Source organism: Phytophthora infestans, genomic scaffold, assembly GCF_000142945.1.
Source record: "Phytophthora infestans T30-4 supercont1.16 genomic scaffold, whole genome shotgun sequence".
Classification (NCBI taxonomy): Eukaryota; Oomycota; class Peronosporomycetes; order Peronosporales; family Peronosporaceae; genus Phytophthora; species Phytophthora infestans.
In genome coordinates, this window is record NW_003303743.1 from 1,261,335 (window position 1) to 1,273,409 (window position 12,075).

A 12,075-nucleotide genomic window follows, 5' to 3' on the forward strand; every position below is an offset into this window, starting at 1 on the left:
GGGGGAAAATATGTGCTTGAGATGGGAAATATTTCACACATGGGGGGGGTGCGGGGTTTATTTCCGCGTTTTTTTATGTTTTTTGTCCCCCACACATTTTGGCGGGGGAGAAGAAATATTCCGGGCGGAAAAAACCGCTGGAAGAGAAAAAAAATGTCGGGTTTTTTTGGGGCCCAAATTTGAAACACAGAGGAAAGAGTGTTTTTTTTTTTTTTCCCCTTTAAAAAATTAAAGATTTGAGCAATTAAGCGGTGGGAAAGGGAGCGTTTGGTGATGAGGGTTCTCAGCCCTCCCTGCATCTCAACTTCTTCAGTCTTCAATTGTGGACTGGCGAGATCGCTTGGCAACGAACTCGGGTCAAACTCATTCGGGACCAGCTGATCGTCATCCACACCTTTCTTCGTCTTCTTTAGACGCTTGTTCCTTTCAGCGCAAGACATCGTCTCCTTCACGGGGATGACTTGCATCGAACGTCGGCAGTAGTCGACGAAGTAGCTCTGCCACGCTTCCCAATTAGCGTGGTATTTGACCGGCGGGTTCACGGGCACACTCGCAGCGTCGGTGCTCTGGCTTCCAGGTTTTTCACTATCACCATCCGTTTCTGAAGACCGCACAGCCTCCGTATTTCGCTCATCTTCTACATCCATGTGGGCGCCCGCCTTTACATTCATGATAGTGCTTCCGGGGTCCTGTGTCTGGCTGATAAGGCTTTCTCCGGGCTCTACAGTCCCTTTCGCGTCAGCTCCAGCGCTTCTCCGGCACTTCTCACCTCCAGACTCCGCAATAACTTGCGCGTTCGCGACCGCATACACTTTACACAGAGGAGATTCCTCACGCAAGCCTTCCTGCGCAGGCGCGGTGTCCGCGTCTTGCGGAACAGCATCGCCGGCGTCCCTCGACATCTGACCGGCAAACGGCAGAAACAAATATGAAACCTTCCGAATTTATTATGATCGGAAATAGCAGAGTTTGAAAAGAATTTTATTTTGCAATCCTGGACATGTACAGGATTATAACATGTATAGTTCCATGTAAATAATCATGGCCTCCAACGGTTTCGAAGAAAAGTTTGGCCGAAACTATTAAGAAAAGGTGTCGGTGGCCAAGCTGTCATCCAAGCACGACGAAGTGTGTTATGCGACTCGAGAAATCGGTAATTCAGCAACTTAACAAAATTCCCTGCTGTTCTACAGTTTGTCCTCCATCCTGCATCAAACATGTTCAACTTCACCAGGAGATTTCGTTGGCAAAAAACCAATGCTGATGCGGTGTTTGCTGGCAATTTTATCTGAAGAGCCTAATTATGAGAAAATAAAAGCGCTCTTGAGAATTCCGTGTTCATATACCACTGTTGAACCAACCAACACAGGCACGAAGAAGCAACATCACATACCCAAAATCATGGTGCCAATTCCTGAGTAGAGACCTTAGTGTCGAGATGCCAAGAAGATGTCTCCGGTTCTATGATAACTAGTCGTAGTGCTTCCCAGTTCTGGCGGATTCAGTAACATACTTTTTGTCATCAGGGTATGTATTGGCCACAAGTGACAAGAAGGCAGCGTCAAACTTGGAAGTTCCACAAGCACGTGAATCTCTTTGGATAGTTTCTCCCAAAATACTCCTCGTCATCAAGTAAAAAAATAATATCAAGAAATGAATGCTCTAATTTTGTACGGGATAACTTATCATTGCTCCTTCTTCCATCCAATACTTTATACTACTACACCGTTGCCCGTCCAAACTGAGAATAATCTCAAACAAAGTGGACAACATGTTTTTATTAATTGCAATTTTCTTCTTTCGTGATTAAAAGCACCAATGAATCCGAGATTGTTCTCATTCAAAAAGAGACGATCTACTGTACTGACCTAGATACCGTAGACCATGTCGTTCATCTTCTCCGCCGCATTCACCGCATCTCGACAGTGCAACTCCATATTCGCCACCAACGTGGGGGTGATGCACTTGATACTCGCTTCAGCCGCCTTCTCCAAGAAGCGCATAGTACGCTCCTTAATTGTCAAAAGGTTGCCGTCATCATCCGCCATGTTGCTTCGATCACAAATCTCCTCGCGATACAAAGCAAGATACGCCTTGATACGTGCTTTTAGGACGGAGAAACAGCCCTCGATGGGGTTGCACATCGGAGAGTAGGGGCCGAGGCGTAGTAGCTTCAGGTCGGCGTGCTCTTCCACCCGCTCTTCTGTTTGGCGATGTGCAGGAGCGTTATCCAGGACGATAACAACCTTCTTACCGGCAAAGTTGCTTTGAAAGACAGGAGACGCCTTTACTGTACGGTAGACCTCGTCGATAAAGGCAGTATTTTGGGCAATACGAATACTCCCCCTCTCCAGCCGATGGAGTACAACGCCCATAGCTGAGTTGACCGCGCACTGGACTTGCAAGTTGGCCCCTTTTGACGGTGGCATCACCAGTATAGCTCGTTCTCCTTTACGCGCGCGTCCCCGACCACGCTTACAATACACATTGTAGTTAGTCTCATCTAAGTAGATAATACAGTCACCGTCTTTTTGATGGTCCTTGAGAGCTGTCGCGAACTTGGAGCGTTTGGTCTTGTTGATGTCATTGTTGCACGTCATGGGCCAGTCAGCGCGTCCTGCACGATGTGCGGAAAGAACGCGAAGCTTCTTGGCGGGTGTGTGCTTTCGGAGGAGGGGTTGGGAGGGCATCTGCGCTCAAACAGGTGAATTGAGAAGTGAGCTACTTCAGCCTCGTGCGCGGGCTTTCGCGCGCATTTTGGCGCCAAGACGTCTTCACCACCCATACTACGGCTGCCGCCTTTCCATGTCTTGTTTTGGATGAAATTTTTCTCGCTTTGTTTGCTGATTATTTTTGTTTAACTTGATATTCATATTTCACGAAACAAATTGTCCGCTTTGCTTGAAACTAATCTCAGTTTGGACGGGCAAAGGTGTAGTACTAAATATGTTAAATATTCTGCAATACTTAATGACATACGTAGTACAATATTTAAGTAAAAATTGATTTGGGGCTCATTCGAAAATATAATAACATACTTTTTTTCCAACCTCTGTCATCAAGTGTCCATGAGAGCACTCTGTAACGTCCTTTCCACGTCTTTGAACCGGTACTTTTACAGCCGAAAGTATGCGAATATTAATTCAAAGTATACCGTCATTCGTGAATACAGGGTTGCTCAGAATATAATTTTTATGGATTTCCTCGTTTAATGAGAATAAATACCTGCATGGTAGATCGGAAATCTGCAAATAAATAATTTGTGCTGCGACTGTGGCAAAAAAATATCTGCATATGTGTTACTAGATTAATGACTTTGGAGAAAACATGCTCCTCGAGTGCTGGGAGGGCATCAGGGAAGCGTCGGACATGGCAAAGGTTGCGAGAGTTGGTAATTTGGGCTGTGTGCGAATTGAAAAGTGAGGTTGAGTCGGCAGCACAAGTTCGCAGACAGCTCAGAGCCAACGAAAATCTGGTGGCTGCCGAACAAGGACAATAAATTTCACGTAGGAATTTATAAAATCCAAAAATAAAATTTCAAAATGTGGCCAGTCCATAAATAAATTATTTCTCTATTGAAAAAAATATATTTTCAGTAAATATATTTTTAAGGATCCCTGATACATTGTATGCAGCATATTACTATCTGCATACAGTCTAAACTCCCTGGAGCACCCCTCGAGCAACACCCTGCTCTTCCTCCTGTTGGCTTGCAAACGAGTTAAAGATCTTCTCCAACGTCGTCTGCGATACACTGTACTCCCGAATGTGCATCGAAGTCTTGATCTCTTCAATAAGCGCAAACATTCTCGAGAGTATTACGTCGCCACGCACCTTGAAGCGACAAAAGTCGTTCTGTCGCTCCAGCACAGCCACTCCCTCCTCTCCGAACGCTTGTCGTAAAAAGTCGCTCAAAGCTCCAAACCGTGTCTCCTCCACACACCAGGAGCAAAACGCCTCGGCTCGGATGAAGCCGTCGCGTTCCATCGCGGCCGCCAGACTGTAACCAGTCGGATGCGAAGCCGTGATACACGCAGCCAGCTCGGTATTACCAAAGACGCGGCACTTCTCTTCCAGATCCGCCGATGTCACGTAGCTCTCACCCCCTCCAAACACTTTTTGAACCAGAGTTTCCAGCTCTTCAGCAGTGACCGAGTCAAACTTCGTGTCGAACACCAGACCGTCTCCAAATCTCGATTTCAGATGCTGTACACTCCCGTAACACCGCAATCGACCTCCGACCATGATGCAAACTTTCGAGCACAAGGCTTCACACTCCTCCATACTATGCGTGGTCAACACAATCGTGGATTCTTTGCCTCGAGTCGAGATGTCTGCAATGACATCCCACATAAACCGACGAGATACCGGATCCATACCGGTAGAAGGTTCATCCAGGAACACGATCGGAGGACTGCCAATGAGTGCAATTGCCACCGACAACTTGCGCTTGTTACCGCCACTCAAGCTGCCAGCCAATTTGTGCTCAAAGTCTGCGAGATTCAGCTGCTGGATCTTCTCGGTTACCACAATCTCCGTGTCTTGTCTGGACACTCCTTTGATCGCTGCGAACAACTCCAAATGTTCACGCACAGTCATACACTCAAAGAGCGCATCAAACTGGGGACAGTAGCCGATCTGACGTCGCACTTCGAGCTGCTGCGCTAGGATGTCGAAGCCTCCCAGTGTTGCCGTTCCCTTACTAGGTTGCACGTCTCCTGTGAGCATCTTCATGGTCGTCGTCTTACCAGCTCCGTTGATACCCAGGAAGCCAAAACATTCGCCGCGTTTCAAGCCAAAAGACAAGTCTCGCACCGCTACTTTGCCTCCTTTGTAGACCTTTCGAAGTCCGGATACTTTCACCGCTTCGTTGTCTACTCCACCGCTTACCACTCGCTACGCTTCGTTCGCAACATCCACGTCGACTGCATAGTTACCGTCTTCTACCGATTGTAAACCGGTATTATACCTTCGGAAACCAGGGATTTTCACCTCGTAGTCGATCGCCAACACCACAGCCGAGAAGAGGATCGTTGTGAGCACCAGATAAATCATCTCTGCACCCATAAGATCCGTACTAAACGGATTTTTCTTCTCTGTCGTGCCGTCCTGAAGCGTATCCAGCTCGTTCAGTACCAAAGACAATAATCCGTTGCCGAGATCGAACAGAGGCGACAATCTCCACACGAATTTCAGCACCGAATTCACCGATTTCGTCGACTCGATCACGTCCAGAATGTACGATACGATCATTAAGACAACGCCCAAGAGGAAGTTGATCTTCATCGTAGACGTCTGCGACGCCGCGTGCTCCTTGAACAGGAACGAGAGACAACGGACAAATCGCCAGTCCGAAGGGAAGAAAGAGCACAATCACCGCCGGAAACGTGTCCGAAGTGCAGCTGGAGCACTCGGAATTGCCCGTCAACGCCGAGATATCGAAGGCGTTAATCAGGACAAGAGCCGCGATACACGGCACCACGTACATGATGAGATCCCAGAGATAATTCGCCAGCCAGAACGCAGGGAGCGACACACCGGAGACCAGCTGTTGGTGCTAGGAATTGTGGTTCGCTTCCTTCTCCTTCACCAGATAAACCACCACGGGGAGCGGGAAATACGAGAACGAGATGCACACGAACACGCAGGCGCTGAACGCCAGGAAGGAGCCAAAAAGCGCCTTGGCCGCTGCAGTCAGCGGCAGCGGATGGTTGTTCACCGTCAAGTCCACATCGTCACTGGTATTTACTGCGAAAAACCGGTAAATGGCTTGATCCATCAGCGCGTTGAAGATGATCGGAGCGTGCGTCGCCGTCGTGTTGACCAGCAGATTGTAGCCGAAAATCTGCTCGCTGCTGTCTCCGTAGACCAAGTACGCGCCGTACTGTCCGTGCTTTAAGTCGCTCTGGCCTCCGTAGCTTCGGTCGTACAGTTTTTGACCCATCCGAAGCTCGTACCCAGAAGAGCCCGTCGCGTTGATCTCTGGATCGGAGTAAGTCACGTCAAACACCGTCGGAGCGTTGGAATCGTACGCAGGAGACGCAATCTCCAGCTCCTGAGCGCTAGCACCCGAGAAGTGCGAGCCAAAGACTTCAGAACACCACTGATCCTTTTGAACTTGGCAGTAGTACGGCGTCGTTGTCGCATTGTCCGAGGCATACGCACTCGTGTTCAGTACCAAGTTGGGGTCATCCGAAGTGGTTCCGCTGCTCTTCAAGATGATGAGCCCCGCCAGTAGCAGTAGAATTGGGTACAAAGTCGTGTACATAATCATCTTTTTCTCGCGTTTGGCATGATGGAAACGTTTGAGAAGCAACGCTCTTAAGTGCGACACAAACACCCCACTTGTCTGTAGAACCACCGCGTCGATCTCCTTAGACTCCGCACGTCTGTAGCCCAATGTATGTTGATGATTCTCGTCGTCTGCCTCCGCCACTTTGATGAAAACTTCCTCCAGTGTGGTGGCGGAAATACCGTAGGATAAAAGACCCAGTTTTGTCATTTTATTGTCCATTTCCGAAAACATCGGAGCAAACATGGACGAGCTCTTTTGCGCCAATTGGAACGCGATCTGGCTGCCCACAGTACATGTACTCAGAAGCTCAGCAAAGGAGCGCGTAATCATTGCCACGTGGTACATCACGTACACGCTCATCCAGTTCCTCAGCGCTGTTCTGCAAGCCGTCTCCGGCCTCATTGGCCTCTTCGCCAACAGTTCAGTGCTCGTCATCTTCCTCTTCTTCTTCTTGTTCGGACTGAGCGTCCTCTGCTTCGCCTTCTTCATCAGTACCTTATTCAGCAACGCTCGTACCGGCTCTTTCGTCGGTATGATACTGTTTTTCTTGATGTATTTCGTGGCTCAAGCATTCACCGACGACTCTCCTGAGCCAGATATTACTCAGGCTTGTATCATGCCCCCCGTCGCGCTGTCGTTTGGCTTATCCACCATTGCAGACTTCGAGACGTCGGGCATTGGCGCCAATTTCGGCAATTTGGATACGCTCAATGTGAATTTTCGACTAAGTACGGCCCTGCAGATGTTCCTGTTCGACTGTGTGGTCTACACGCTGCTGGGTCTCTACTTTAAGAGAGTCATCCCCAAGCAATACGGCACCAGCCTCAAGTGCCGTTTTCTTCGTCTTTTTGGCACGGACGTAAAAAATCCGAGCCTTTGATGGAGAATCCAGCGGATTCCATGGATAATGTGGCGGTGGATTTAAACACGAAGATCGAGTCTGTGAGTGCTGAACTGCGCGAACAAGAACGTCGAGGCGAGGCTTTATCCGTGCAAAATCTACGCAAGACGTTCGAGGTGCCAGGAGGTACAAAAGTGGCTGTGAAGGGCCTGAATTTGGTCATGTACAAGGACCAAATCACGTGTCTCCTGGGTCACAATGGTGCTGGAAAATCCACGCTGATCTCCATGCTTACAGGGTAAGAAACTACAAAATTGAGCAGGGGAGAAATGCGATGCCGACGAGAAGGAAGCGCGCTTCCGCATCTTAGCGCTGTACGCGATGGGATATGAAGCCGAAGCCGCCGCGCTGTACGCAGCAGAGTTCATGCATCACCAGGACCTGTCATGGCAACCTTTTTGGGCTTGGATTTGGTGCGCTTGCTTTGTACCAAGGTTCCATCGTCCTTCTTCTGAACGTAAACCTCCACCAAGCGCTCCAGATCGGTTTCGTCGATAGACTTATGTGGCTCTTGGGCTGCGGTATACATAGGTGTAGTCTACACACAACCAGCGAACAAAATTCCGTAGCATAAGTCATACCTGACATGGCTCGCTCCTTTGCGCGCTTCGATCGGTACTCTTTTTTTTCAACTTATCAACGTGCTTGCGTACACCGCCAGCAGACAGCTCCTTGCTCAGCGCTGAGCCCAGACGCTCCGTAATTTCGACCCACCGCTCCGGCTTCGAGGCGCTATGAAGCTAGAAGATCCCGTCATCACCAACCACCTCGTTTATGAGCATGCAGTCTGCTTTCACCGAGTACGTGATGCGCTTTTTGCGGGCTTTCTCGCTCTTGTTTACTTGACACAGTCGCTTGAGCAGAGGGTCTCGTCATCGCCTCCACCACTGCGTAGGGGTGGCGCTGCCACGACTTGCAAGACTTGTGGCTCAACTCGACGTCTGACTGCATTATCGTAGTAGTTAGCGACACGTTGTCCGGTGACACCATCGGAATGAACACGTACTGTAGTCTCTGAAGGTATCCAGGTAAGGAGCTGATTAGTGCGTTTGTCCAATGCTTTGGGGCTTCTGTCGGCTTTTACCTGGAGTCGCGCGGGGGGTCGTGGCTGGCGCCGAGATTTTGCAGGTTGGTTGACTCCCTTTGCCCAAGGTTGCCGCACGCAATTGGTGCGGTATCACCTAGACTAACGTCGAGTTTATCGGGTTATAGGGTTTTACAGGAATCCGCTGAGCTATGGCACTGGAATATCTCGACTCTCCTGTATTCCACTGGAACAAGCTTTTGGTATATAAATATGCAAGTTACGTTTTAAGTATGATTTTATTGCAGCATTTTATTCCAAGGTGACGATAAATTCCAGAAGCTAAAGTTCTCTAATAGCGATCCGGTCTCCTAGAATATCCGCTTCGTCCATAAAGTGGGTGGTCAACACCATAACGCGGTCATTGCGGTTGTTCAGCAGGATCTCCCACGTCCATCCCAGAGCCAGAAACACCAACGAGCTGTCGCCAAGTAGCGAGATGGCCACGGATAATTTACGCTTCATCCCACCGGATAATTCCTTGGATAATACGTGACGTTTCTCCGTTAGTCCAACTTGACGGATTTGAGACTCGACAAGTGTCACCAGCGCTGCGTTCCGGTATTCTTTGACGCGTCCGAACACTAGCAGATGTTCTTGTACCGTCAAATCCTCGAATAGAACGTCGTGTTGGAAGCCGATTCCGAGAGATTCGCGGATTTCCTCAATGTCTTCAGTCGAGGATAATCCACGGTACTTGGCGTCTCCATTTGAAGGCGCAGTCATCCCTGTAAGCATGGAGATCAGCGTGGATTTTCCAGCACCATTGTGACCCAGGAGACACGTGATTTGGTCCTTGTACATGACCAAATTCAGGCCCTTCACAGCCACTTTTGTACCTCCTGGCACCTCGAACGTCTTGCGTAGATTTTGCACGGATAAAGCCTCGCCTCGACGTTCTTGTTCGCGCAGTTCAGCACTCACAGACTCGATCTTCGTGTTTAAAGTCACCGCCACATTATCCATGGAATCCGCTGGATTCTCCATCAAAGGCTCGGATTTTTTACGTCCGTGCCAAAAAGACGAAGAAAACGGCACTTGAGGCTGGTGCCGTATTGCTTGGGGATGACTCTCTTAAAGTAGAGACCCAGCAGCGTGTAGACCACACAGTCGACTGCAAGGCCGTACTTAGTCGAAAATTCACATTGAGCGTATCCAAATTGCCGAAATTGGCGCCAATGCCCGACGTCTCGAAGTCTGCAATGGTGGATAAGCCAAACGACAGCGCGACGGGGGGCATGATACAAGCCTGAGTAATATCTGGCTCAGGAGAGTCGTCGGTGAATGCTTGAGCCACGAAATACATCAAGAAAAACAGTATCATACCGACGAAAGAACCGGTACGAGCGTTGCTGAATAAGGTACTGATGAAGAAGGCGAAGCAGAGGACGCTCAGTCCGAACAAGAAGAAGAAGAGGAAGATGACGAGCACTGAACTGTTGGCGAAGAGGCCAATGAGGCCGGAGACGGCTTGCAGAACAGCGCTGAGGAACTGGATGAGCGTGTACGTGATGTACCACGTGGCAATGATTACGGGCTCCTTGACACCCAGGATCTTCATGTATTCACGCAGACGGAGCTCTTTCTCCTGGATAAAAACCACCAGAATCCGCGACGTGGTGTACAGATACGACAGGATGAAGATGATCGCGAAGACGCCAGAGATGTCGTCGTAGAAGGGCGAACTCGAGTACGCTTCGATGGGGAACGGGGCCACAGAAGAGCCGAGATAAGGCTGAGGAGCTTGACGCAGTGGTGTCAGTAAAAATCTCCTTCGTTGTGTTGGATAATTCCGACAACGGCAGATTCGAACCATACTCGCTTACAGCAGATTTTAGTATCGCGTCGCTCTGTAGATATTCTAACAGATTTTCGTCCAGATCGTCCGAGGGTGCGGCTGTGGACTGCTCACGTTGGCGTTGGCCGCTAGTAGTCTGCACTGCTGCGTCCCAGTCGGGCATACACGTGACGAAGCGCGTCACAAGCGTCTGCAACGTCATGAAGCCCGTCAGTGTGTAGCGTGTGTAATAATCTGTCGAGATGGATTTTTTCGACGGATACAAAGCGGCAGCGTTGCCGTTCGTAGGAGGGATAAGTCCAAGCGCTCCGCTGTTCGTCTCAGTCGAGCTCAGACGAAGTGTGTATTCGATGGATGAGAAGGATCCGATCTCATCACTGCTTGGATATTTGTCGAACACGATTCCGCCGTAGATTTTCGGATTATCCAGACTGGAGCCGTAGGTTTTCCCTTTTACGTATGCTTCCAGTGCCTCTTCAGAATCGAAGAAAGCGACACTTTCACTGAGACTTGCAAATTGTAGCGAGTTTGACAGGTTCAGTATGTTCACACGCGGATACCAGAGCTTCATCGTCTGGATGAAATACTCTCTTGTAAAGGTATTATCCGGTACTACCGCGATCTTGTACGGTACGACGCGCCCGCCACATTCGGTGGGTACACTGGACTCAGACGAAGCGTTTGCGTCCACATGTCCGTTCATCGCCACGCCGGTCGTACATATTTTGTACGCACTGGTCGACAGCTCGTTCAGCTTCATTCCGTCCGCCACGGACTGCCTAGCCATGTACCACAGTAGTCCAGTGACTGAGGTCTCGTACTGAGTCCATTTAGGAAGCTCTGTGGGCACTACAGAGAGGGAAAAACCGGTTGGGTCGTACAAACTGTACGTAGTCCCGACGGTGTGAATTGGTCGTGTCACTCCAACCCGCCGGGACGTCCACGTCGTCCACGAGGTGCTTAAGTGCACCCAATAGCAGCACGAAGATGCACGGAAGAGCGATCTCAAATACAGTGGCGAGCAGGTGTCGACGCTTGAGAGTGTAGTTTTTCCACAGCAGTGTACGCATATGCGCCACCATCGTGCGGTTGGCTGCCAGTGACGAGGAATCGCCCTCGTTCTTAATTGTGGAGAGTGGAAGCGGTGTAGATTGCTTAGCTCTGTGCTAATGACTTGCGACTTGTCGTTGAGATGGCTGAAATGGAAATGAGCTGTGGATGGCTGACGTCGGACCTGCACATGATATACATGTACGTACACCAGTCGAACAGGTGGGCGACCACCTAAAGCGTTGATGTACACGAAACGGTTTCAAGCGACACAAAATCAGTGCATTGAGATCGAAGTGAGAAAACATATTTGCTGTACCCACTTAAATAAATTAAGATTACTCGTTGCAAATCCGTGTTTCTAAGTCGGTTCAGTTGATTTTCACTTCGTTTTGATGGGCAAAGACCGTGTTTGGCAACCACATCATTTGGTCCGTCTCCGGTGCCTCCTGGATATTCACAGCGTTTTTAGATGAATTAAACAATTTAAGTTTGCATCGTTCTTGCGTCGTTGATCTTGTTTGTTGTTGCCTGCGGTTCTTCACAGGATCCAGTCAGTCGATGAACATCTTGAGCTCCTGACCTATCCGCTGTGAAAAATGAACCCAACGAGGGACGTGATGTCGATGTCGTTGGGTACTGACCGAATAGCTCCATGCGCCAAGTGATCTGCAACCCCGAATTCACTCAGAATATAGTAAACTAGGAGCCTTGAAAAGCTCCTCTCGGGTACTACCCGGCACCGGTCGTCTACAGTTCAGCTTTAGCACTGGTAAACCACCAGCAAGCTTCTCCCTACTCCAGAAAAATGAAAACGAGGGTGGAGGAATAAACACGCGAAATTTCCGTCTTGAAGTTGGCAAAAGCCCGCCACATAAATCAAATCATACCTTCGACTAAAAACTGTTATCAAGACCACGGTGTTACTGTGTCGAGTCACGCTATCC

General features: G+C 49.3%; 4 protein-coding genes across 4 annotated transcripts; 1 reads left to right on the forward strand and 3 right to left on the reverse strand.

The window, feature by feature from the left end:
• Positions 1-3,657: 3,657 nt before the first annotated feature.
• Positions 3,658-6,526, reverse strand: PITG_08855 (ATP-binding Cassette (ABC) Superfamily; the record flags this gene model as incomplete). Its single annotated transcript, XM_002902865.1, has 4 exons — positions 3,658-4,896; positions 4,948-5,313; positions 5,378-5,557; positions 5,600-6,526. The coding sequence occupies 4 exons, from the start codon at positions 6,524-6,526 to the stop codon at positions 3,658-3,660; spliced, it is 2,712 nt and encodes a 903-aa protein (XP_002902911.1).
• A 10-nt stretch (positions 6,527-6,536) lies between these two features.
• On the forward strand, positions 6,537-7,175 carry PITG_08856 (uncharacterized protein; the record flags this gene model as incomplete). The annotated part of the gene is made up of 2 exons (XM_002902866.1): positions 6,537-6,825; positions 6,955-7,175. The coding sequence occupies 2 exons, from the start codon at positions 6,537-6,539 to the stop codon at positions 7,173-7,175; spliced, it is 510 nt and encodes a 169-aa protein (XP_002902912.1).
• A 385-nt stretch (positions 7,176-7,560) lies between these two features.
• PITG_08857 (uncharacterized protein) lies at positions 7,561-8,186 on the reverse strand (the record flags this gene model as incomplete). Its single annotated transcript, XM_002902867.1, has 3 exons — positions 7,561-7,734; positions 7,778-7,928; positions 7,957-8,186. The coding sequence occupies 3 exons, from the start codon at positions 8,184-8,186 to the stop codon at positions 7,561-7,563; spliced, it is 555 nt and encodes a 184-aa protein (XP_002902913.1).
• Positions 8,187-8,734: 548 nt separating this feature from the next.
• On the reverse strand, positions 8,735-11,148 carry PITG_08858 (ATP-binding cassette transporter, putative; the record flags this gene model as incomplete). The annotated part of the gene is made up of 6 exons (XM_002902868.1): positions 8,735-8,760; positions 8,802-9,199; positions 9,319-9,351; positions 9,396-10,052; positions 10,099-10,927; positions 11,007-11,148. 6 exons carry the CDS (start codon positions 11,146-11,148, stop codon positions 8,735-8,737), a joined length of 2,085 nt encoding a protein of 694 aa, XP_002902914.1.
• Positions 11,149-12,075: the final 927 nt, after the last annotated feature.